At 39.0% G+C, this 27022-nt stretch overlaps 1 protein-coding gene across 1 annotated transcript in view; it reads left to right on the top strand.

Moving 5' to 3' along the window:
* The window catches only part of csmd2 (CUB and Sushi multiple domains 2), a 530601-nt gene that overhangs the window by 392141 nt on the left and 111438 nt on the right, over nucleotides 1-27022 (top strand). Inside the window, exons 17-29 of the mRNA XM_042506230.2 lie at nucleotides 2797-2979; nucleotides 5888-6078; nucleotides 6329-6464; nucleotides 9213-9407; nucleotides 11673-11811; nucleotides 13550-13737; nucleotides 14572-14760; nucleotides 15362-15478; nucleotides 16621-16836; nucleotides 18241-18429; nucleotides 21684-21853; nucleotides 21984-22140; nucleotides 22319-22510. Of these exons, the coding sequence (XP_042362164.1) occupies nucleotides 2797-2979; nucleotides 5888-6078; nucleotides 6329-6464; nucleotides 9213-9407; nucleotides 11673-11811; nucleotides 13550-13737; nucleotides 14572-14760; nucleotides 15362-15478; nucleotides 16621-16836; nucleotides 18241-18429; nucleotides 21684-21853; nucleotides 21984-22140; nucleotides 22319-22510 (2262 nt within the window). The remainder of the gene's footprint in view (nucleotides 1-2796; nucleotides 2980-5887; nucleotides 6079-6328; nucleotides 6465-9212; nucleotides 9408-11672; nucleotides 11812-13549; nucleotides 13738-14571; nucleotides 14761-15361; nucleotides 15479-16620; nucleotides 16837-18240; nucleotides 18430-21683; nucleotides 21854-21983; nucleotides 22141-22318; nucleotides 22511-27022) is intronic.

The raw sequence follows: 27022 nt of genomic DNA, 5'->3' as shown, positions 1-27022 counted from the left end.
ATGCATAAATCTTGCGATAATGAAATTGGCGTGTGGTTTTAAGGAAGAAGGGTGTTCATGTGTTCATGGAGGTGCTTGTATGTGTTGTGCATGTACCTGAAAGTGCTCATGTCAGCTTCCGATGCAAGTAAGAACATTTGTCACACAGTAAGAGGAGGGATATATTTGCAGCAGGAGAGAGAGACAGATGAGAGGGTGGTTTGCAACGTTAGTGAGTAACATCCTGGAAGAATAAAGACAGTCAAGACTACTTAGTGACAAACAAAATTGTCCTGAAATTAAATATGTGACGAGGCAATAGGAAAATCACATTGATTTTGATGTCATGAAGTGAAAGAGCTAGTCCATCTTGTCAACCTTAAATGAACTCTTCTCGTCAGTCGTTGCTAATATCCATGCAGTTTTATCCATTCAGTCTTAGCTAAGGCGCCAGACAGGAATGGCTTTGATGCCAAATTTATACAAAACCAGGAGCTGTTGAAGTAATGACCAGACCCCGGACACTCATGCACACAGTGCATTTCCCATTGGAGGTTATTGTTGGACCCTAACAGCTAGCACTCTCAGATTATTTTATTTTAGGCTATGCTGGGCGGTTGCAAAAGGTTTCTCACTCCATGCAACCCTCACGTATGGTTGAAACAGAAGCTCTGATGCTACAAAGACTCAAAACAAGCAAAAGACCTCATGATGCTTTCTCTCCATTGTGTAGGTTTTTCTTCCTCATCTTGCCCAAGGCAAGTTAATGCTAGACTTTTTTCTCTGACTGCCAATATGGTCTTTAATATTTCAGATTTCTGGCCACATTATGTTTTGAGTAGACATATAATGCCTTATATTTAAACAGCAACAAAATACTTAAGATTAAAAAACTCAAAAAGAGCTAAATAAAGAAGCTGTTTATTGAACAGAGTGACTCATCAGAAGTTTAGTGGTAGAGACAATAGAGGGAAAGGACTCAGTGCGCAAAGCGTCACCATGAATCATCAAGCCCACTATCCACTGTCCAGCTCGCCTTGGTGAAGTTAAGTCTTTCAAGTCTTTCAAGTCTTCAACTTTCCACTGCTCCTGAAATCAGGGGTCCTTACAATCAGCTTTACCACTCTTTGGTGGGGTCCTGTCTGCTACCTAGAAGAAGATGTCTGCTGTTCGGTAAAAGTTCTGTTTACCGGTTTACTGTCTGTTCACAAAAACATATCGCTTCAACCTGCATAGTTTCTGCTGCATGTCTACAAACTGTATGACACTCCTGCCATTCTGAGCTGAAGTGGAAAATTCAAAATTATCTTGCCTGATTAACCAATGTTGTGTGGCAGGCCAAATGTAGTATAATTTGAAAGTCCAGGCGAGGGCTGGACTTTGGACAAACCTGCTGTACAACTTGGGTTAAAAGTTAATATTCAAGCTGTTTGGCAACATCTCTTACTGGTCACACAGTATTAGTCTGTTTAATTTGCTGTAAATAAATGCATGTATTTGTTTTTACCGGGCATTTCTGACATATTCATCTGCTGCACAAATAATACCAGTAAAAAGCCCCAACCCTGGCCTTTGTCTGACCAAAATGTAAAATCTTAACCAGAAGTCACTGAGGCCCCAACAGCAACTGCTGTTTTCCTGCAATAAGTGGTGGTGATATTGTAGCGTGCATTCTATTCTGCATGTAATGTTTATGTCATTGTTTTTCACAATGAGGTAAACATTGTGGAAAGTATTTATAGTATTTATTTTAGATTAGTATTTATTTTAGATTAGGCAGGGTTAGGTTAGGTTAGGTTAGGTTAGGTTAGGTTAGATCAGATTAGGTTAGATTTCACTTTTGTCAGAAATAATTTCTGAAATCAGTTTTACGTTCCAGGACCTCAGGTGTTTCACATAAATATAAAAATACAAACACAACACTAAACCAAACAGCAAAGTCATACAATAAACGCCACAGATCACCAAAGACATTATGAAAAGTGGATGCAGTGCAACGTTTTCAGAGTGTACCCTGAGGGAGGAAGGTTGGGAATGTGTTAGTGGAAAGCTTCAACATCCACAGTTGAGCTGCAGAACAGTATTGTACTGTATAGAATGATAAGGAAAGTCATTTTCCCATCTACATGACTGCACATGAATGCCCTATTCTTGCAGGCTTTCACACTCAGCAGAAGAAAAAAATATGTAAATTTAAAACTAAGTGAATAAATTGGGTTTGGGGGAAAATGTGTTTCGGTTCGCTGTCCGAGGACTTTTGCCCCCATCACATTATAGAGTCCTACAAAATCAGTAGTGTTCAGTAACTCTATGTTAATAAGCTGAACCCACATTTTCCCTGAAACTGGATTTAATGAGAAACAGCACTATCTGTTTCGATTTAGGTAGAGGTCCTGCATCTTCATATCACTTATTACCTATCTTGTCAATATCTGCTGGAGGCTACAGTCAGTAATAACCTTGAGTTGAGATGTCTCTTTCTCTCTGCACCACCCCCACTCTCTAGCTATCCATCTCACATTTTTTGGGGAAAACTAAAGTAACATATGCTTTTCATTTGCTTCAGGGCCACTATGGCTTTCCATGATGTTAAAACAAAAGTACTCTAACATGAAGGTTAAAGAGAGGACAGTCAGGAAGGTGGCTTGTGTTAATTAAATTGTAACCTTTACATTTATCTCAACTATGATGCCAAGTAACTGAAGCCGGTCTTTATTGTTACAACTATTCATGTTTCTCCTCTTGAAACAATGATTTCTTATCAATGTCAGTTTTACATACTTAATACTGCCTATGTGTTTATTTTTACCCATACAGAAATTGACCAAGGCAGCTGTGGAGATCCTGGAATCCCATCGTATGGTAAACGGGAGGGGACAGGTTTTCGTCACGGGGACAGACTCTACTTTGAGTGTCTGCCTGCCTTTGAGCTGGTGGGAAAGAAGAACATCACCTGTCAGAAGAACAACCAGTGGTCGGCGAAGAAACCCAGCTGCGTTTGTAAGTTCTTGGATTCCTTACCTTAATCGCAAACTACATACTACTTTGTGCAAACATGTTCATGACTACAGTGCTTCTCAAGTGGGTGCATAGATATGTATGTTTTTGCAGATGAGTGCAGGGAGGGCTGCATAATAAATGAGCAGATTATCCCCACAGTTTGCCTAGCAGAGCACTGTGGATTTTGAAACAATGGGAGTGCTTATTAGCTAATTAACACTATGAACGACAAACACAGAGAGTGAGAGAGTAAGAGAGTGAGGGCAAAAGGAAAAGAGAGCTGACCATGCAGATAATGCCCACTGTTGTGTTATTGATAGGATAATAGGGTGGACAAAAAGCTGCAGTGTCTAGATAAACATCACAGAGCTGAATGACACAGAGGATGCTGGCAAAATTTTAGTAAATTTGGCCACATAACACTAATAAACATTAATTTACTTAACATTTAACAATCTGTTTTGGTCATGTAGACACAACGCAGTAAGCTTGTCTTTGTTATTGAAGTTGATAATGTTTATAAGATGATTTGCTTTTTAAAATGTTTTGGGAAACATCCTTGTTTGTTTGCATGTGCATTAGGTATTAGCAAGCACCATGTTCCAACAGCCTAGGTCACTGCACATCCTGTAGCTTATAGTTTCTTAAGAAAAATAGAAGAATGGAGTTATAAACAAATCACACATGGACACAAAACTAAGTAAAAGGTTGCGATAATGTCATTATAATATCAGTGCAAAAGGAAGACGCCTTGCTTCTGCATTGCTGGGTAAGAATTGACTAATGATTATTTAGGAATGAAAGGGCAGCTTAGACTGCAAATTCTGATAGTTGTATTCGCATGACTGGGCTATATAAAGCTCCTCTGCATATTTAAATATCTATCCCATATGCATTTGTAAATTGAAGTAGTGTTCTGTGTTACTTAGACTCAAGTCATCTTACAGACCCTACTACAACCTTTTCTTGTTTCTTTATTAACACTGAACTCAAGCATCCTTAGTCGGTGGTGATGTTTAGCTTGCAGTTAAGTTTAAAGGTTATACTATGTAGGATTTTGTCGGTTACTGTTTGCAAACACAGCATTCAAACTTGGCCCCTCCTCCGTAATCTGCTTGAACATAGACTGCAAGCTACTCTAGTAGGAACATGACATATATTGTCATGGAAAAGCTGGTACTTTTCCAATTAAGCTGAACTGTATTTGTATTTTTTAACACCTGATTGCTACCTTTTTACGTCATTTGAATCAGATTTGGTTTTCAATATGACTATCTGACTACTCTCTTTTTTTTCCCCTATAAAGTGTGAGAGTTTGAGCAAGGTTTCAAGGTTTGGAGGGACATTCAGTTTCATTCACGTAATCAAACTAAGTTAGCCATCCAAACTAATGTGTGTTAACTATGCCAATGATGGATTGGAAATTTTCACCAACAGTTTTTCCTGCTGACACTAGATAACAAGTTCCCTACTAGATACCTGTCAGAAACTGTATTGTATTACGTTTCTATAAATTAATCACTTCTAAGTAGAAGACAGAAGATAATGTCAGGTTAGAACCTGATCGGGAGAAGCCTCTTGTCCTCAGAGCAGCTTCCTTCATCTCTCTTAGACTCACCATGTGTCTGCTGTTACCTGTATTGGAAAGAAGCGTGAACGCAAGAACGCTCACTGTGCAGCGAAATCTGGGGACAAAAATTATTCCCAGAAGTTCCCTGCACACACGCTCACACATACACACAGACACAAAAAAAAAACAAATAGGATACTTAGCATAGTATATCTTCAAGGTTATTGAAAAGGAATCGTCTGATCTTCCAGACAATTACGTGCATCCTTAAAATGCCAATCTACGTAAATTCTGTGTTGAAAAAAACCTCCCCTGTCAGTCAATAGATACCTGCAACTGCCATTCTGCTTATTTTTTACCTCAAATGTATTCAGAAACTGATTATTTATATAATATGTAGTTGAAAAAAAATTACATCACCTCCATAACAGCTCCGCCGTTTTGGAACTGGGAGCAAGTGCTAGTGACAGTCCAAAGGTGGTCTATTTGTCCAATCAGTAATCTCTGTGAATGAGAGCACTGACAGTGCTGCCATTTTCACATGACTCCTTCCTCAAGCATATGCTTATTTAGCCGTGCCAGACCATCACGAACAATGCAGAAATGGTGAGCTGGCTCTGCAAGGGAGGCTACATCTGCCCAGTAACATCAAGGCATTGTGCTGTTGCGCTTTAAGCACATCCATTGTAGTAATTGGGATCAAGTGACAGCCTTGACAGTAGTCAGTGAGGGAGATGAAGCCATTTTTCATTTTTATTGCCAACATATTCCTTAAAGCTACACATTGCTTTGAGACAATGATTTATTTATTTTTTTCTGGTTACATCTTGTCAACATTTTTGAGGCTTAGGTTTTCTCTATCCTCATTTCATTCCACAGGGCTTACCAAAATAAGATTCCTTTTCCAGTGGGTTCCTCCTCTCATATAATGGTGGATAAATAGAGCAATCTTGACACTATAAGCCAAAAACACCTTTTTGTAATGTAAGATTATTGGCAACTTTCATCACATTCAACACATTTTTCTTTTTCATTTCTTTATTTCCAGTGAGCCCTTTGTAAGCCCACAGTTACATGTCATTGAATACCTGTATGTGCTTATGCTGCATGACGACAAATTGCTGGTTATAGTGGTGTCCCTGATTTGTTCTCTAAAGTATGCAAGATGTGAGGTGGTTCAATAAAATGAATCAAATCATATTTTCTCATAGTCAGCAAAAGTAAATGAAATCTGCCCCTATGTTTTTCAGCCTCATAAACAAAGCTCACTTTGTTGTTTTGTTTTATTTCTTTTTATCCCTCTTTCTCTCCATCTATATCTCTTTATCACCTCTGCAGTTTCCTGTTTCTTCAACTTTACCACTCCATCCGGGGTGCTGCTGTCTCCCAACTACCCTCAAGAGTACGGCAACAATATGCACTGTGTGTGGCTGATCATCACCAATCCTGAGAGCCGCATCAATCTGGCTTTCAACGACCTGAGCATGGAGAAACAGTTTGACTTCCTCTCAATCAAAGATGGTGGAAAGGTGGTGTTGAATCAGAGGCTATTGTCCCTATTTAATTTAAATAGATCCTTTTGCAGTTTCCAACTGTTGACCTGTCTTTCAGTCATTATGTATGTCAGTAGGAGAGGCAGCCTGTGTAATCATGCGTATGAGCTAAACAGTTATTAGACTCACTAGTCTTTTTATCTGTCCAGCTCCTTGTTGGAGCTTCTTTCGATTTCTAGCTCATGCTACCTTTGGTCTCATCACAGAATGCTTCTGTTTTTTTCAGGCTGAGTCTCCTATCCTTGGTACCTTTTCTGGTGACGCGCTGCCTCCTCCTATAACAACTAGCGCCCACGTGGCCCGACTGGAGTTCCTGACTGACCACACCTACACAGACAGAGGTTTTAACATCACTTTTACAAGTAAGCATTGAATGTAAAAGGCGATAAAGCTTTGAAGCTTATGATGAAAACCTGCTGATTGGATGTTTTGTATTCTAGATTATTTGTCTGTGTGTACAGTATGTTTATATTTGTTTATGCATGCATGAATCATCCACCATATCTGTGTCTCCCACAGAGTGCATAAACTCTTCCACTCATAAGCAACACATCCTTTGCACACACACAGTCACAGAGAAATAACAAAAAAACCCTGTCTTTATTGTCTAAATAGAGACTTGACATCTAAATAAAACCCAAACAAAGATGCAGCATCCTTACCTGACAGATACATTGCGGCAGTGCTCATTATATTCTATTCTGGGTAGCTGCTGACTTCTGAGGAAATTCCAGATGGGTTTAGTGCTCTGACGCAGTGCAAGTTGGCTGCACGCTGCTAAACCCATTTCATGGATGTACTGTACCGTGAGAGTTTGGCAGCAGAATTATTGCATTCATTGCATGTACATTATTATGTAATGAGATCGATCTTTACATTCTTTCACATCCCTAAATAAATATCTCCTTACAAATTCTCAAACCCAAACACTTTAAAGCCACAAACGTTCTTTCATTAATAGAGTGCAGTAGAATGGTTTGTGTTAGTGTGATTTGATACTGAAATTAGTTGCAGTGACTCTTTTCAATACAAGCAATAAAATATTATTTTTTTTGTTGTCACTTGTACTTCTAACCTTGAGTTTACTACAGCATTGTATAGTTATTCGTCTACTTTGGCGCAGTGTCAATAGTTATTAGTCTGAGTTATTTATTGTATTATTCATATGCAGGTGCCCAGCCCACATCTATTTATAAGACATCAAAAATTAGGGATGCACAAAATGTTGGTTTTTTTTAGCTGACAGAGATGACTAATAAATATCTGCTTCTCATGGCTGATACTGATAAGATAACCTCTAATTTCACATTTCTGTAAATTGAAAAGAAGTTCATAACCTATAGTTTATGCACTCACCTATGGCTTTTGTCTAGTTGTTTGTCCAGATCCAGTATATTTGTAAGTTTTATGAACCAACTATTAATATACCATCTCTCCTTGTGCATCATAAACAATTTGCACTGAGCATCATAGTTATTATACTACAACCTGTTTTGAAAAATAAATAATAGATTTATACTTTTAAAATAAACCTCACTAATCCAGAGATGTTGCCATTTAGGCCGTTAAAAACCCAGATCATCTAACACCTATGTTTAAGATTTAGAGGTCTTCATCTGATCATGGGAATAGTAATAGTTGTCTTAGTATAATTGTTTTTGTAGGAATTAGGCCTTATAACAAATTTGATATGATACAAAATATGTTTCTGGGAGCTGTATTACATAATTGCCCTGTGGCTGATCATAGTTTTGACACTAGGATATTAAGCCTTTTAACTCTTTGACACAGCAGTTAAGTAACTAAATTATCGTCTTTGTTTGATCATTTTATCCACTAAACTGTAATGGCTGGTATGTAAAATTACAATATACTCAGAGGACTGATCCTGTATTCTGTTTCTAGATCCTAAAACAATTTCTGCTCTAGCAGACATGCCTCAGCCTACCATACAGTGCTTTTTTAGGACCTGGCTCCAGCTCATTTGCAGACATGTCATCAACCCAACCCAGGTGCCTCTGTAAAGCTACAATGTGGACAACACATGGCGACTAATGCATTAATTAGCAAGTTAGATGAATAAATAAATTACCAATGCAGCGTGGTGAATGAATGTCAAGAGCAGTTAATTGGAGATGACGGTTAGTTCCTGAGCACAGTGTCCTCCAACTGCACGACTGTTTTAGCAGGTTGTGGGGCTGAGCGGACAATTTCCATCATTCATGTTAATTAAAGACATGCCAAACTGTATTGAGGGGATTTTTGGCACGTTAATAAATAAGATGATCATGATGGATGAGGTATGGCTGGCACTCTGTTTGGGTCCAATGGACACAGAAGAGGGATTCATCAACACCTACATGTGTCACCCACCTGGGTGTGTGTACAAGAGTGCGAGTGAGGGAGTAAGTGAGAGAGATAGTGGCACAGGTGATGTATTTGTTTACATGCCTTGTTCTAGGGTTATGCCTCTTTTTGTGTGACTGCGTTTCTTTGTGGCCTTTCTAACTGGTTCCTGCTTGAAGTTTCATTGAGAGGCCTGATAGATAAAATCTTGAGAATGTATGAAAACAATTTTCCCTGTTTGTTTACTCCACATATCATTCAACAGTGTCATCTGGCGCTGATGATCTGCATACGGTCTGGTTTCCCACCCTCTGTAATCACTGCAGCAGGGTAAATCAATGTGACTCACTAAGTGAAACAAATTTCCTCTCGTTAAATGCTGGCATTGCTAAATGCTGACAGCAGAAAAGAAAAAAGTTTTGTCCAGAAACTTGGGTAATTATTTTAGAATCTCCATGGAAATTAGCATCTTTCCACAGAAAATGTAATGTGTGACAAGGATTAATGCCATCAGAATTACAGGTGTGGCTCTTTTTCTTGTGTTTTTAACAATATGACACTTTGTTTCTTCATTTATTTCAAAAGAACTTTACCAAATTAAGTTCAGGGTTTTTTTTTTGCTTTTTTCTTGCATTTTTTGACTTAATGTTATGTGACAGTGACTTTTTTGTGTTTTCTTACCTTTAAAAAATGTTTAATATAATCTTCGCACACCTATGTCTTGCCTTCATAATATTCCTATCCCCTCTTTTTATTTCCAATAGCGTTTCGCCACAATGAGTGCCCAGACCCTGGTGTGCCAGTTAATGGGAAACGCTTTGGTGAGAGCCTTCAGCTGGGCAGTTCCATATCATTCCTGTGTGAGGAGGGCTTCGTGAAGACTCACGGCTCGCAAACCATCTCGTGTATTCTCAAGGATGGCAATGTAGTGTGGGATAATGCAGTTCCTCGTTGTGAGGGTGAGTAAAGAACTGGTTATCCTTAGTAACAGCCATCTTACAAACATTTTTTTTTTTACTCTGAGTGATAGCCATGGATGGAGGCCCATCTCTCCCATTCTTGTGAATGCAATATGGCAGGAACGCTTTGACGGAATATCCTAAAATTAGGCACAAATGTCCACTTGGACTTAACAATGAACTGATCAGATTTTTGTAGAAAAGGTCAAGTCATGATGTATTATTATATATATATATTATTATATATTATATCTGTCTCATTCTTGTGAGTGTGATATCTCCACAAGACCTTGAAGGCATTTCTTTAAATTTGGCACAAAACAAACGAATTTCACAATAAAATGATTAGAATTTTGTGGTCAGAGGTCAACCTGTGACCTTGCTTTCATCTCATTATCGTGAACACATTGTCTCACGAAGGCCTTGATGATATTTTCACAACATTGGCACAAGCGTCCACTTGGACTCAAGAATAACTTATTAGAATTTAGTGGTTACATGTCAAAGATCAAGTTCACTGTGACCTCTCAAAATATGTTTTTGGCCATAATTTAAGACTTCATATGCAAATTAATTAAGAATAAATTTCACACAAATGTTTAAAAGAGTGAAATTATGAAGTGATGACATTTTATATCCAACACGGTCAAAGGTCAATTTCTCTGTGACATCATCATTTTCTACAAATAGTAAATTATTTTAGTAGAACGTTTGTTATCTAATGTGAACATTTTACTTATATATTCCAATAAATGTTGTAATTAGGTTGCATAAGATGAGGCCTTGTGAAACCTTCCTACATTCTTAAATTAACTACACAGTTTATAATATTAGGTGTAAATATTAGCAAGATGGGTGGATTTTATTTCATATTTTCTCCTGTTTTTAATCTAATATCACACACTGTAGTTATGTTTCAGCTGGCAGAGTTAGCTGTGTAGCTCAGAAAAATCCAGATGTCAGCAGGGTAAATAATATGCAGAGGATTTGAGTCATTAAGAGGAGGATAGGCATATCTTTTCATCTGAAAGCATTTGTTCCGTGCTCGAGCATCTCATTAGTTAGGTGGCCACTGTGTTATTGCTTATATTCAACTGTTATAAACCGATAAAATTGGACTATGTTTTTCTCTATAGCCAGTAATGAAGCATCACTGCATCCCAGGACTGTAAAGAGATTATTTCTTTTGCACACCCAAATAATGAATGGATGTGTTGATAAAAGGCAGGACCAGAAATCAATCTAAAAATGGATTTGCTGCTTCTTTTGGGATGCATTAATTTAATGTCTTTTACATTTGTTGCAAAGATTATTACTAATTATCAATAATATGGATTTTTAAAGCAGTGATCATCTCATGATATAGACAAAAGCTTTGTTCTTTCAAGTATCTGTTGCTGCAGACATGCTGTGCTTTTCGTGCAGATTGCTGAACCATCTATATACCCCTCTCTGACTCAATATCAATAAACTGTTCCTAGCAAATCAGAAAAGGCCAATAAAGCTGGCAAAGCTAAGACAAAGCTCGGCATTTACCAGCTCAAGCTCTTGGAAACCAGGAGCATAGCACATTAAGCACAGACATGGTTAGGGCTCTAAGGGGCCTAATCAGGCTCACTATTCATAATACGTAAAGGAGAAACCATTATGAAAACATGTCACTTCCCCCTGTGTGCCACAGCAGCTTTGTATCCCTCTGAGACCATCTATCATACCCCTGCGTTTGTAGCGTAATGCGTTTTATAGATGTCCTTCAGTATGCTGAGTTGGCTGATTAAATCATTCCACTTCAAAGGGAGTGAGGAGCTGGCTGCACAGCGAAGTGAGCAGTAACAGAGATGAGGGTACACGAGAAGGGTCGGTGTGCTCAAGTGTCTTTTGTGCTACCGATCAAAGATGTTCCATTTTCTCCTTTTGACGAGGATGACAGCAGCACCTTTGTAGGAGGGGTTTGGTGACAGATTTAAACACAACAACACGGGAGGAAACATGCATACACATGGATATGTAATGCATGCCCTTGTGCACGCATGCATACATGCACGCGCACAATAAAGAGGTATGTTCCTAGGAGAAACGGTTAACCTTGAAGTGAGCTGCACCAGTTTACATTAAAAAGACCCTGGTGCTAAAAGAACTGGGATGAGCCCCAGCTGATGCATGGGATCATCTACGGATATTGTCATACATCAGCTGGAGAAGACATGCATAATTCAATCTCTATCTGTTCTTTCTCTCTCTCCAACTGTTCTCTCTCTCTGTTAGCCCCATGTGGAGGGGATCTGAAGGCTCCCAGTGGGATCATCCTCTCCCCTGGCTGGCCAGAGCTCTATAAGGAGGCCCTTAACTGTGAATGGATCATTGAGGCTCCTCCAGGCTACCCAATCAAGATCATCTTTGACAAGTGAGTCAGATAGCAACTGCTGCTGCGTCACTGTTCTTGTTTTTTTTCCTTCTCAGAGCAAGCTTTGAATATTTCGTTCTGTTACCGTCTTATGATTTCAACATGTGCTCGCATTCATTTTGTTCCTCTCTATCACTTCCTTTAATCTCTTTCCCTGTCTTCGCTTTCTGGTGGTAATGCAGTAGATCTAATGCACATTAACATACACACCCAACTAGGATAACATTATGTTTTATTTAGCAAGCGCTCATAAGTATTTGATTCTTTCATTTGATACCCCCTCCCTGAAGATCCACAGATATCCTTACAGTTTATACACACACAAATAGACATACACACACAAAGAAACTACACCAGACAAGAGTTTGTACATGCGTATGTAAGTGGAGATGGTCTGTGGAGGAGAACCGGAGAGATTGGAGGGGAGATAATTTGTCCTGATGTTTGAGAGAGAGAGTGAGAGAGAGACATACAGTTGTAGGATCAAACACTACATTAGCGTTTCACTAAGACTCATCCTTGCGAGCCCATCTCATCCTCGTCCCCTCCAAGATAGCACGCCATGCAAAATGAATACAACATAAATGTTTGTTGCTCTTTAATTTTTATGTAACATCAATAAAATATCACAAACCGCTTCATTTAGATGACATGGTTCTGAAACCAAGCAATTTATTCATGGCTTTGAAGATGAAGGGGCTCCGGCAACAAAGACTGAAACACACAGCGAGCATGCGTGCACTCACACCCTCTCTCTCTCTCTCTCACACACACACACACACACACACACACACGCATACATGCTAAACTGATGAACTCATCAAAGTGTGCCAAATGTCTCAGGATTCTCTAAAACTCAACATGTGCAAAGCAGAAATAATTTAATTGAATCCTCCTGGTTTTAGAATGTTGGTGAAAAGCTAAATATACAGAACTGACATAAAGATATTCATACCATCAAAATCTTGTTTATATTACTGTCAATCCAACTGAATAAGCTTCATTCAAGCATCAGTCTCTTTTCTTCAGTTTGCATGGAATTGGACTTTTGTGATTATAATTGAGGCCAAACATCCAAAACATATCAATATATTTTTTTCTAAATCTCCACACTAGTTTTCCATTGGTCTTGTAATTGGTTAATTTTTATAATTTCCTAATTAATTCTGAATATAACTCAGTTTTGCCCATTTGCACAAAAGCAGATAAACCCACTTGGGGGGACCTTGTTTGTGGTAATTTGGTGAAATGCTAATTTAGAATATGTACACCATCTAACATCAGACTTTTATCTGTCATGGTAAATGTTGCAATAGGTATTCATTCACAGGGCAAATGACTCTGCAGTATTTATAGGTAATTATCGGCTCCAATTCCAATCAACGGTAATGGAAATATGAGCGACCATCAGAAAATTCCATAATTCTTTGTCATCTGAATCAAAAATTCCATCCGTCTGTTTTTTGTTTCATATTAGTCTGCACCAAGCTTGAGAAAGAGGCAGACAAAGTAACAGATGTAAGCAAGAGGAAACCACTGTGACATTTTCAATACCTTCCATTCTGCCTTCTACTGTTTATAACCCCATTTACTGGTGTGTTTGTGATGTTGAATATGACACATATAGATACGTGGGATATAAGTGTATAGATTAAAGACTTATTTTTACATATGAATAGCACGTTACTAATATACATATTCGGTGTGTCTCTTTTTAAACTTCTTTCTCTGTTCTCAGGTTCCGCACAGAGGTCAACTATGACGTCCTTGAGGTGCGAGATGGACGTTTTCCCTCTTCACCTTTAATCGGTAGCTACCAGGGTACCCAGGTTCCCCAGTTCCTGATCAGTACCTCCAACTTCCTGTATCTTCTCTTCTCAACTGACAAGAGCCACTCGGACATCGGCTTCCGCATTCGTTATGAAAGTAAGTGCTTAGAGGTTTTTTTACCTTGATAACTAAAAGTCCAACCTACAGCCAAATACACAGGATAGATGTACTGTAAAGGAAGGGCTCATGTAACCATGCTTTACAAACACAAATTTATGACTGAGGAAGCATCCGATAGGTACCACAACCTAAGCTGATCTACAAGCAACCGATTAGCTCTCAGACACCCAAAAAGTGTGTGAGTGAGTTTCATGCACATTATGTGTAATTTACTTCAAGATCTGTCCATGTAATGAAGTCGTTCTTATTAAAACACCTATTATTAGAAAGTAAATGGGGTGAGATTTTTCTGTCAGATATCGCTGCCTTGACACACATTGCGATGCTCAAAATTCCATATACACTGCCACTTATGCACACACACACACACACACACACACACACACACACACACACACAAAAGCTTTTACCACACACCACAGTCTTCACTCATGCTGTAAATCCAACCCTTAAAATAGTTATTTCTACCTGTGTGGTTAACGCTGGTAACCTTCTGAACTTATCTCTGCAACGAATCTCTGCAAAGCTTCAATTATTCACTGCGAGCGTCACTTAGCCAGAAACTATGCAAGGTGGAGCGGGAAAGAGTGCTGAAACTTCTCATTGGTTTATTCCTGTTAAAAAAGCATGTTCCAGTAAATTATTTATCAGGATTGCTTTGGGAAAGCAAACTGCCTTTTAACAAGTCTTGACCTTCACTTGACCTTTTGAAAATGGGAAATAAGCTTAATTACACTGCAAGCAGGTTGATTTTCAGTATCTCTGTCACTTAAACTTTTTTTTCTTCTTTTTTGTCCCCTTCCTCCCTAGCCCTGCAGCTACAGTCAGATCACTGCGTTGACCCCGGTATACCTGTCAACGGACAGCGACACGGCAATGACTTCTATGTGGGCGCTTTGGTGACATTTAGCTGTGACGCGGGGTACACACTTAGTGACACAGAGCCTTTAGAATGTGAACCCAATTTTCAGTGGAGCCGGCCCCTGCCTAGCTGCGATGGTACGTTCCATAATATTGACCTAGAAATGAATAGTCTCCTGCCAGATTTCCTCCTATTCATAGAAGGGATTAAAGCGAAATTCATTGTTGTATGTTATTCCAGACAAAACATGAGAAATGGTTTTGAGCACTTTGCTTCATATTGCATCACATTTAAATTGCTCTATATTTCAGAGTTATTATAAAATCCATATAAGACGATAACGTTTCTTTCAACAACTCTTGTTTTAGACTTTAAAAGTTTCTGCTTCATTTCATCATAAATGTTTTATATGTACGGGCATGAGCTTGCCCTTTGATGTTCCCCTTTTTCCTCATCTGTAAATGCTTTTATATTTAAGGACAGTATTGATTTCTGCCCACTCTGTAATGATATTGATGATACCACTCTCTCGTTTTTATGCTGTCTTGAAGGGCACCTCTTGTAAAATGTATTTTACCGCATTGTAAATGCACAGACAAGTTTTGCCGTTTTTGGGGGGAAATTTTATTTCCGTCTTCATCCACTTTGTTTTGCCCTCCCTGATTTAGCTTCTCTGTCCTCTTCTCATTTCTCTCTCTCATCCATCTCCCGTTGTTTGCATTCACCCTGTGTTGTCAGCATTATGTGGAGGTTATATCCAGGGCAACTTTGGCACCATCCTGTCACCTGGCTTCCCAGACTTCTACCCACACAACCTGAACTGCACATGGATAATCGAGACCTCCCATGGCAAAGGTTAGCTGAGAAATTCCGTGTCAACACATGCAGCAGTCAAATTCAATTTCCCTTATAATGTCATTTCCCCCCACTGAGTGGCCTTTTTATTTTGCCGAACAAGCTGTCTCTGTGAGACTGGAGCGCTGAGAGGCTGGCCTAGGGCTACAGTGCCACGGGACGATTCTCCAGTCATGTCACCTTTGGTAGAGCGCTCACATCAAATTGACACAGCCTTATTTGCAGATGCACTCTCTGTGTGGGTGTGTTTGATACGTAGTAGGGATGGCAGACAGGGAATTGATGCTGCATGCATTATGAAACTGAAAATATTGTGTTCATATTAATCCAAAGACTTCAGCCTGTTTTTAGTGAATATGAGATTTAGTTGTGCATTTAGTTATTTGCCTTACTTAAAGGGATAAACATATTATGGTAAACTTCCCTCCTCCATACCAATAAAACAAGATTTTTTTACTGAATTGCCTATCTCTTGCCTAAAATGTTTTCAGAAACTTATTGTAGTGCACTGTTTGGCTCTGATACAATAACTTGGGAACAAGAAGTGGGCACCATACTGTTTCCTGTATTGTGAAAATGGAGGCTTAAAAAACTGAGATCAAATGGTAAAACTAAGCAGCACTGATCAAATACTCATTAAGATTCTGTTACTCTGTGGCCTTTTTCTTGCCTCAAATGTTTTAAGGATATAGCTTAGCTTACTGTTTAATTTGATATTTATTGTCATCAGTCAGCCGCCATATTGTTTCCTTTTTGAAACAGGTTATGTCACCCACCAGTGTGAGTGTTTATTGGTCCCATGTGGCACAGTGCATTCTGGAAGTTGTAGGTTTTCTACCTCTTGAGCAAAAGTGAATGCTTACAGCCCTTTTCCTCTGTTTTTTTTTTTTTTCTAGTAATGTAGCACCAATTTCAAAAGCACATGCGTCTTTCTACTACATAGACAGACCAGTTTTTTTAAGACGATCTTTCCAGCAGTAAAATATGTCGCTCACTGCAAACTCCAACTTGCATCATCATGTTGTTTGAACATGCATTTAGTGATAATAAGAAAGGATTAAAGATTTATTTATGCATAGGTTAAAAGACATTGGAAAAACAACACATTTGAATCAGTGTATCTTTCTTCCCCTGTTATTCAGGTGTCCAGTTCACTTTCCACACTTTCCACCTTGAGAGCCCTCATGACCATTTGTTGGTGACAGAGAATGGCAGCTTCTCTCAGCCCCTGTGGAGACTGACGGGCTCCACACTGCCTCCACCTCTCAGCGCAGGCCTGTTTGGAAACTACACGGCTCAGATCCGTTTTCTTTCTGACTTCTCTGTTTCCTACGAGGGATTCAACATCACTTTCTCCGGTATGAAAGGATTTAGTTTTTCAAAACAATTAGAGACAGAATGAGAGATAGCTAAAAGTGTCAGTCACAGTATGTCACAGTCACAGTACTGAGCCATGCAAATCATTAGAAAAGACTGAGGCAGAGAGGTTGGGTTAAGAAAAGTTAGACCATTAAGCACTTATGGTTCATGTTGAGAGTGGACGTCTCAGGCTCCAGGGTATTGAATAGAGACTTGCTCTTACCTTTTAATTACAAGGGTCTGTTTCAATGGGTTATTGACACAAATAGTGATGCTTAGTTAGGAGGAGGCCACCATAAACAAGGAGCAAATAATTATCTAAGTGTGTGTGCTAGAAATATGTAATCACAGCCACTCAAGAATGAATAATGAAATGGTTAACATCAAGAGAATTGATTGATTTTAAATGAATCACTTAGAAAAGACCACAGATGGCCCTTTACCCAATGAAAGCATAATTTCTCCTCCTTTTGCTCTCACAGCGTCCCTTGATTTGAAACTAAGACACTGTTAAAAAAATATCTCAAATTGTTATAGACAGGCAGTTTGAAGAACCAAATACCAGTCCCGCAACACTGGTCGCATCTGTTTACATTAATACCAGCATCGACAACTACCAATGATGTATTAGGGGCTTAATGGGTTATCCATTTTTTTCAATCATGCTTTTTATTGTTTCCATAAGAAAAAATCTATGTCTACAGCAACCTAAACTATGACAAATAGAGTAACATGTACATATGATGAAAATGACAAAATGGCAAAAGTATATTAAATAACTTTTTTTTTTTACCAAAAAATGAAAGAAAATTCAAATAGATAAAAGAAAAATAAAATAACTTAATGAATAAACAAGATACATTCACACAACAGGTCCCCAGCATCTACATATATGAACAGGATAGATACAATGTACATACAAAACCATTTTTAGGCACATGTATCAGTCTGAAAAATCAATCAATAAATGATCAAATAAAAAATAGTAATAGTGAAAAGTATATAAATATGTGTGTGTGTGTGTGTAAAATAAAAAATAGCGGGGGGTTGGGGGTGAGGGGGGTGTTGAAAATAAGGGAATAAGGTTTGAGGGATTGGACGTTATTACTTGGCCCCTCAAAGGTGATGGTTTATTGATTTTAATAAATGACATGATGTTATATGGTTTTGATGTAATCGCTGCTTGAGGTCATATGATTAATTTATGCATGATTCATCTTCCTGTTTTTTAGCGGGAAAAAGTTCTCAACTTTCAAAGCATAAAAGAAGTCTTAATCAGTTTAATTAACACGTCCATATATGCAGACATCACAAGACATGGCATTACCAATGATGTTAACATTTAGAAAAAAATCATCATGGTTAACCTGTTATTTTTTATATGCATTCACACCTTTTTCCAGAATATGATTTGGAGCCATGCGAGGATCCTGGAATCCCACCCTACAGTACCAGAAAGGGGCTGCAGTACGGCGTGGGCGACGCCCTGATCTTCTCCTGTTTCCCGGGTTACAGACTGGAAGGTCCGGCGAGGGTGATTTGCTTAGGGGGCAGGAGGCGGGTGTGGAGTTCCCCTCTGCCAAGGTGTGTTGGTAGGTGGTCACATGCTTTATTTTGGCTTTTGTCACTCCCCCTCTACCCCCTCTCACTATGCCATGTTGCTATACTAGCCCTTTCACATACACCCACCCATTAAGAAATGTACAAAACTGTCAGTCACGTTGGAAGACGAGGCATTTCTCTTTCAATTCTCCTCATTATCATCTCTCTATCCACCCACGTTTTATCTCCTCATTGGATAGCTTCCCAGAAACAGCCTTTTAGACTTTGTCCAAATTATATAGAGCAGCAGCTCAAATGAGGATGACATTAAAAAACTGAAATATGTTAATTATTGATGTTGCTCGTTGCTAAAGCCTGGGAACTATGACAAGTCAAATTGCAAAGATTTGGGTCAGTATGTTGATCTTATGGTGCTTCAAACCTTGGAGGGATAGTGGTTTCTTTTTTGTTTGTTTTTTTTGTAGTAGGGTTGTATGAGGTAATTATCCAAAGTCAGTGTCTTATCCACAGTAGATGGTGTCCAGCAGTTGTAAGTTTGGAGATGGATGTTGGAGTTCAACCATGGAAGCTAAACAATGCACTGCTGTGGACAGAGGCAACACTAAAATGTTTTTTAGACACAGAAAAATAGTCCCACCGAAAAGAGTCAATACCATTGTTAAGGAATCAGAACGTCAATATAGCAGCAAAAAACTCTTAACTGTGTAAAGATGTAATGGAGTAATGAGCTGGAGTACTAAACAAAGAATGAAGTCACTCCAACTGTTTGTGTATGTTGCAATCTGAGCTTCTCTAGGAGGGTTTGCAAGAACCTCAAATTGTGCAAACTGAAATTGAGAACATGAAATATGTCTCATGGAAACGTGAAAAACTACCATTTACCATGAAAAGTTTGCAAGTTATGTCAGAGGTTGTATTTTAGGCAAAGTCATATTTCGCAAAACTGCAATGGAAACACTTTGTTTACTTTTATAAGTCACATGATGTTATGGCTCTGTGTTTGTTGGTAGAATGGTTCCCTTGGGCATGATGCAGCAGGGCCTACAAAAGCTGTTATTGCATCACATAACCGATGATCCACTCAAACGTTGAGTGGATTATCGGGAAGTTTTGAGTCCACAATTCCTCTGTGAAATCGTGGACTATCAGATCCCAGAAATCTTTCATATGTGGCCACTCCCACATATAAAGGGCTTGCCTTTCTATTATTGCTGGCATAACACGCCTATGTTGTCTTCAACTGGAATTGCAGTGGCTGCAATAGAAATAAACCTGCTAATGTTCTGAACATCCATCACCATCATCACTCTGTGGAAACAGAGTCATCTTGCATTTGTGTTTTATCAACATTTTGAAAATATCACTTAGGTTTTGCGCAAATCTGCAATGGAAACCTACCATCTTTGTTGTGGTAGACGGTCAGGCTGTACATGCATGTTAGTTCCAGGGTGTGCATCCCTCTAGATGGCTAATCGGCACCATTCTACATGGCACTCATATGGCAGTCAACAGCAATTACTGCTGGTAACAATGACGTTGTAACTGCAAAAGCTTAACATCGATCCCCCAGGTTCCCCCTAGCTTAACACCATGAGCTCTGTCAGCACTGTTGCCATTGTTAGCACTGTTCACGCTGTTAACTCTGTGAGCTGCTAACAGCAGCTCTATATTTATAATATTTTCACTGCTTTACATTGCCATCAGACAGTTCTTTATGATGGATAACTGAAGCCATTATCTATGGTCTCTTTAAAATCCACCAGCCTCCTTTGACAGAAACTCTCATCATACCTCACAGAATGCGGGATTGGCTGGTCTACCGCTAACTCCATCGGTTTGTTTGTGTTATTGTGTGAGTGTTGTGTTTTAAAGGGTTAGTTCAGATTCACCAAAGTCGCACAGTAGGACAAACAGACCAACTGATTAATGCAGCGGCAGACCAGCAACTCCCATGTTCTGTGTGGTGGTGTCTGGTGGCTTTTAAGAGATCATCGATGGATATAACAACTTCAGTTTGTCATCAAGAAGGTCTTGAGGCAAGGTAAAGCAGTCAAAATAGTCTAAATATTGCATAAACTTTAACTGTTACTGATTGTTTAGGGTGGCTGAAATATGTTTTGCTGCTGCCCTCCTCTAGCGCAGTTCATTGCTGAGCCTCCGTGGTGGCTCTCTGTTTCTTTCAGCTGGGGGCGTGTTGACCGCCATCCACTGTATGTAATACACTGACTATGGATAAGTACCTCATACAACCCCACTTAAAAAAAACCCTGAACTATCCCTTTAAGAGATGCATTAGAGTATTATTATGAAAACAAATTGTATCCTAATGGTCCTAATTATAGGTAAAGCACAGACCATGACAATGATTGACCTATTTGTGTTTGTCTTCAGCAACCCTCTCTTTTGTATACCCAAAGCACTGTTAGACAGTAACTGCATATGGGAGACAACTGTGAACTGCTTTAATTAATTTATGGGGTATTTTTACTACTTGCACATTTTTAGTTTGTACGCTTAGGAAGTAATTTGTAAGTGTTAAGATTTTGACACCGTTGGAAATAAATAATTACAGTTTAGTAAATACAGGTTAGTGAAGGCACATTTATTTCCATTGCCCACAAAAGTAATATCAGATTTGTCTCTAAATGTTTGTTGTGAGCGTTTGGGCATGTGTTAAGTAGGCCACATTATTTCAATGCTTCTTTTGCTCCTCTTCTCATTGTGTATTTATCTGGAGGAATAGAGATGCTAGTTGTTGAATCCAATTAAAGGTTGACACTGATGACACATTTTGTCTTTCACACTTCTGGTAGTCATATGAAGCCTTATTTTAGAAACTTTCTCTATAAACCTCTCTGATGGTCCTATCACCTCATCCTACCTCACTGCATAAGATAAAATTTAGGATACATTTGTGGTCATTTAAATTCCGGCAGCTATTTGTCTATAAAGAACTCTGCCCTCCTTTTTCCCACTCTTTTCCTGATGTGATTCAGAAAAGGCCATTTTCAAATAGAGCTGAAATTGCTGTTAATCATATTGAGATTGCACTGTGATTATGATGATGTGCCACTCAACATTCAGGTATAGTCACCGGCGATATCCCTCTCCCCATCACCTCTCCCAATCTCCCTCTGCATGACAGCATGAATAAATACACTGCGAGTTTCAAGCATATAGCGATTGACATGTCCTCTGCTTTCTCCAACACCACCACCTTCTCCCGTCCTCTCTCCTTCTGTCTCTGCCTGTCTGTCTCTCTGCTCCCTCTCTTTTTCTCTAGCTGAATGCGGCTCATCCGTGACTGGCATGCAAGGGGTGCTGCTCTCACCCAACTACCCCGGTTACTACGGCAACAACCATGAGTGCATCTACTCCATCCAGACGCAGCCTGGCAAAGGCATCCAACTACGTGCACGAGACTTCAGACTGGAGGAGGATGACATACTCAAAGTAAGGGGGCTAGAGGAATGGTAGCCTCCCCGTGTGTGTGTGTATCCAGCCTTGTTAGTATATTTGTGTGTGCAGACCTGATCATCTTAATTCAGATGCTTTCCTCCCACTCTACCTCTCTCCCTTCCAGGTCTTTGATGGCAGCAGTAATAAGGCTCGTCTGCTGGGGGTGTTTACCGGCAGCGAGCTGCTGGAGACAACGTTGAACTCCACCTCCAGCTCCATGTGGCTGGAGTTCATCAGCAATTCGGATAACACCAGTAAAGGCTTTGAACTGCACTTCATTAGTGAGTAACAAACACCCACCCTTCTTTACATTTAATATTTACATTTTAGTATAGTTTGTTTACTTATATCTTTCAAATCCTCTTTGTTGTCTCTGCCAGATAAAAATCACATTTATGCTTTCTTCCTCAAAACCCTCCTTATCTTTGTTCTGTCTTTTCTTGCCTTTCTCTCTGCAAGGTTTTGAGCTGGTAAAATGTGAGGATCCAGGTGTTCCCCAGTTTGGCTACAAGCGAGAGGACAAAGGTCATTTTGCAGGGAGCACTGTGTCATATAGCTGTGACCCAGGCTACACCCTGAGAGGCCCCGAGGTACTTACCTGCCTGAGGGGAGAAAGGAGGGCATGGGACAGCCCACTCCCACTCTGTGTTGGTGAGTCAGATGCTCCTTGAAGCAGTTGGAGATCAGCTGTGTCCATGCTGTTGGCAGTAGTATTAGTATATTTGCCAATATAATTTTGAATATCACTTTACTTTTGATATGGCAGATTATTTTCTTTATTATTATTATTATTATTATTTATGCATAAAAACAGGATGTGTTTGCATGCAGAGGACTGGCTCTCCTTCTCACGAACACCCCAGACTGATTAATCACAGCTACCAGCTTAATGTCAATCATAGTCCTGAGTTAATGTCCATTCAAAATGGCGATAAGTCCAAGAGTGATTCTATTATCTGAAGGAGATTTGTTTTCAGGAGTGCAGATTTGGAACAGACTACCGTCTTTTGCAAAATATGTCTCATCACGATTGCTGTTAAAGGTAGCTGTACCAAGAATCTGTGCTAACACCTTAAATGATGCTTTGCTAATTTTCAACCAGGTCTGTGTCAAAGCGACGTGGGGAACTCGTGCTGTGAGCAAAAATCTGACCGATGATGTAAAACGTGTCATTTTGTGGCAGATTATGGCTGCAGCCAGGCAGGAAGTTTTGGTAACTGGCAGCAAGAACGGCCCCTGTACATCATTCATGTGCACACTCCCCAAACCTGTGCTGAAACAGACCTGGCTAAAAGCCAGTAAAGTATCCCTTTAAATAGCACAGAGTGCAGATCGCTGCAGCCATGCCAGCCTCAACTTTGAAAACAGCCGCCAAACTAGCCCCCATGTTGTTTTGCAGTACATGTATATACCAGGTGTAAGAACAGACTTAAAAATAAATGTGATCCTCTATTGAACATGATAGGCAATTTCATATTTATTCAATAAAGCAGTCAGTCAGTCTGTCAGTAATTAAAAAAAATAGATAAAAATACATTAATTTGAAAAAAACAAATTACTATATAAATAATGACTAAAATTAATGATGATTAAAAAACAACTAATGCGCAAGAAATATATTCCAGAGAAAATTTGAATTTCAATTCTGTGAATAATCAATCAAATGTAACAATAAAACATACATTTCGAATAACCAATAGGACTTTAAAATGACAGTCACTGCTTTAGAGCATCTCTGAGACAATATTAGGACTTTTAAATGTGGAATTTCAAAGTTAAAGCCCTCTTAAATGTCATATATAATCGGTTCTTTCTAAATTCTGACCAGTCCACTTGAGTGATCACATACTTATGATTATATGCACCGAAAGGGTTTAATCAAACAGTTATGTTATATTGGAAAAAAAATCTAGAAAATAATGAGCTATATATTGCATAGTCTCACAATATGGCCTAAAAATATTGAAATACTATTTATAAGCTGTATCGCCCAGCCCTGGCTCTGCCGGTTGGGTGTCTTGCAGTACGCTGCATTATATTAAGTTCAGTGTCTTACTTAACTTTGTTTTTTCATGCTGTGTGTGACAGAGGAGGTACTCAGATCCTTCATAAGTAGTTATTTATACCACCATGCAAACATAATCAGGTGCAGGATTAGTTGTTTAAATGAAAACAACTCATCAAATTAAAAAATATACATATGTTTTATATAGACAGTCTTAATATGCAGCTAAGGCTGTCACAGAAATGTAGTGAAGTAGAAGAAGCATAAAAGAGAAATACGAAATGACAGTTGTTTAAAAAATGTATTAAATTGCAGGACATGAGGAAATGTACTTTTCACCACTGGCTATGTCAGCTGTGGTTACCAAGTGGTATTTAATGTTGTGCTATTCTGTGATATCCTGCCTAACATCTGAGTGTGTTATTTCCTTTCCTTACATCACTATCTGTTACACTGTGCTTTGTCAAGTTCAGTTAAAAGTTCAGGTTGCATGAAATAGCATTGTTTTGTATTACATTATATTACAGAATGTATCAGCAGTTGCTCTCCTGTCTCACACACGGCTAATCCTAACCAGTTTTAGTTTTTTCCAGCTGAACTAAATTGTCTGACCTAGTTCTTCAGCCTAATAACAATGTGAATATGCCACTGCAGGTTTAGGAAAGCTCTGTGGTTTGTTTTAGCTCTGCTATTTTGGGGCTTCCATTTGGTTGCTTTCCCAGCACCTTATTCAGTGCATTATCTCATTGGAAATGACTGTGCTCTATTCAGCTCTCTATATTCATATTGCATCATGATTGCAAAATTTCCCCTTTTTCACATTATTTATTTTTACCAGCATAAGACTCTGCTCCTATCAACAGCACAGCCGAGCGCATAGGCAGGTTTTTAACCCCTCGCTGTCTGAGGTGTGAAGGCTTTCAAAATCAATTTAATGGAGATAATTTCTCCATTAAAATTTTGCAGAGCGTATATCCATCTCATCATTTTGTGGAGTTCAACTAAAGTTCATCTGTCAGTTGTTGCCACCTGACACAAACATGGTATGCATTATTTTTTTCAAAACCGTTAAACTGACATACGTACATACGCATACCGCCTATATGGTGTCATGGGGAAAAAAACCAAAGCAATTTTTTGTGTCTTCTCCTGGGCGACACTTTGACAGTCTTTCAGAAACCAGCCAGAAGCTCGGTGAGGTGAGGGAAAACAGGCAGGTTGGTGTTCTTTGACACCAGCCAAGGTGATTAGAATAATATTGCTTGGCTCCCATTTCAACCCAAACTGACAGGTAATTTCATGACCGGGTATAAACAACATTCAGCATACTGTATATCTCTGAACAGGTTTGTCCTCCCCATGCCCCTTTCACTGCAGATGATAGCCTAACAGCCAGAGTGAATTTGGGAGCAGATGAGGGACTGTTTCTGTTTGTAATGGTGGGATCATTTCCTAGCAGCGGGGACACACGGAGCACAGATGAGAAGGGTATAGCGAGCAGGGGGAGGAAGTGAAAAGAAATTGACTTGAAAACAATTGAGAGAGTTCACATCCTGAAAGTCACAGAAGAGGAAAGTTGCAAGGTTGAATCCCTGAGCAGCTCTAGCTGGAGCACGTATGGGCCAATTCACAAAAGGCTTTTGCGGCTGCTTAACCTGGACAAATAAACAAACAGAAAAAGATAAACAATTCTCAATGTACCTGCAAAGGGGGAAATGCACCCCTAACTGTGCTGCCAAGAAAGTAGCATCTCAATGCTCCTTTGCTTTTTGCATGTAATTAAATGTCGGTAATATTGCCTTTTTTTGTGCAACTGAGCCTCATTACAAAATCAGTCCAATCTACAAACATCAGCACTAACAGCCACATGTAGTTACAGTGAAATTATTAGCGTCTTCAGAGAGTTGGTGATGACGGTAACACACTTACAGTTGGGATTTTAAATCCCAAATACAGTTTCTCTCTGTCACATTTAAATTCCTTGCCTGAAGTTTTGAGGATTGTCTCTGCACCTCATTGTTCAGGACCTGTAGCTTGCATTGGGGAAAAGTCTGTTTTCTGTTTTTTTGCCATTGTTGCCTACTGTGTTCTTGGTGCAAAGGCAACGTTTTTACTTTTTTATCACATTCAGAAAGCAAATATTGCACTCAACTGCAGAACTTTATGGGCATGTTTTTGATGTAATATCTTTAATGCAATATCTTTTGTAAATTGGACATTGAGACAGGGCAGGTAACAGTTGCAAGAGATGCAGAATTCATGGTCCCATCAGCAACGGCAATCCATTCTTTGTGACTTTGCCTTAGTTTTGTTTGCATGTCTGTTTTTTTTATCCACATTTAATATTATAGTGCATATCTAATGTATATGATAAAAGTACATTTAGTGCCTTTTATAAAGAAAATCTCTTGAGCTGGGCAACATATCGATATTATATCAGTATTGTGATATGAGACTAGATATGCTCTTAGATTTTGGATATCTTAATTTTGTGTCATCTTTTTTTTTTTTTTTTTTTTTTTAAAGGCTACATTATAGTAAAATGATGTAACTTCTTGGAACTTACCAGTTGCTTTATTATGGTATGTGGTCAAAAACATTGTGATATTTGCTTTTGTCCGCATCTTCCAGCCCTACAAAGCACACATTTCTACACATTCATATCTACTTGATTTGTGGTGCTTAGGTTAAATGTTTGTTTATATATGTGTCTGCTGAATTGCCTCTTATATGTTTTATTTTCTTATATCGAACAGCATGTCCTGAATTGATACAATATTTCTTGTGGAGTGAGACGGGGGTGAGAGGAAAAGAAAGGAAGAGCCTGAGTTGATTTTTAGAAAGGTGTACATGGAGACATAGATTGAAGGGGTAGAGCAGCTGAGGGAGTTACACTGCAATGGCAGCACTGAGCAGTAGTTTCGTAGGTCATAAGGCTAGAAGAAAGAGATGGCTTTGTCTCACGGTGATAGATCACCCTCTTCTCTTTTCACTCCATGAAACAGCAAGTTTCTTTCAGCTCAAAAAAAAGTATAACAGAGGGCAAAAAAAAAAACTCACAGAGTCTAAAACCTCAGCAAGAGTGTAAAGATTAATGTTCATGCTTCCATTGTTTTTTTGCATATGCCCTTTCCTTCCACGATAGCTAAAGCAAAAAT

Source organism: Plectropomus leopardus, chromosome 17 (genome assembly GCF_026936395.1).
Source record: "Plectropomus leopardus strain MGB_pleo_1.0 chromosome 17, ASM2693639v1, whole genome shotgun sequence".
Lineage (NCBI taxonomy): Eukaryota > Metazoa > Chordata > Actinopteri > Perciformes > Serranidae > Plectropomus > Plectropomus leopardus.
This window is presented reverse-complemented; position numbering and strand designations above follow the sequence as displayed.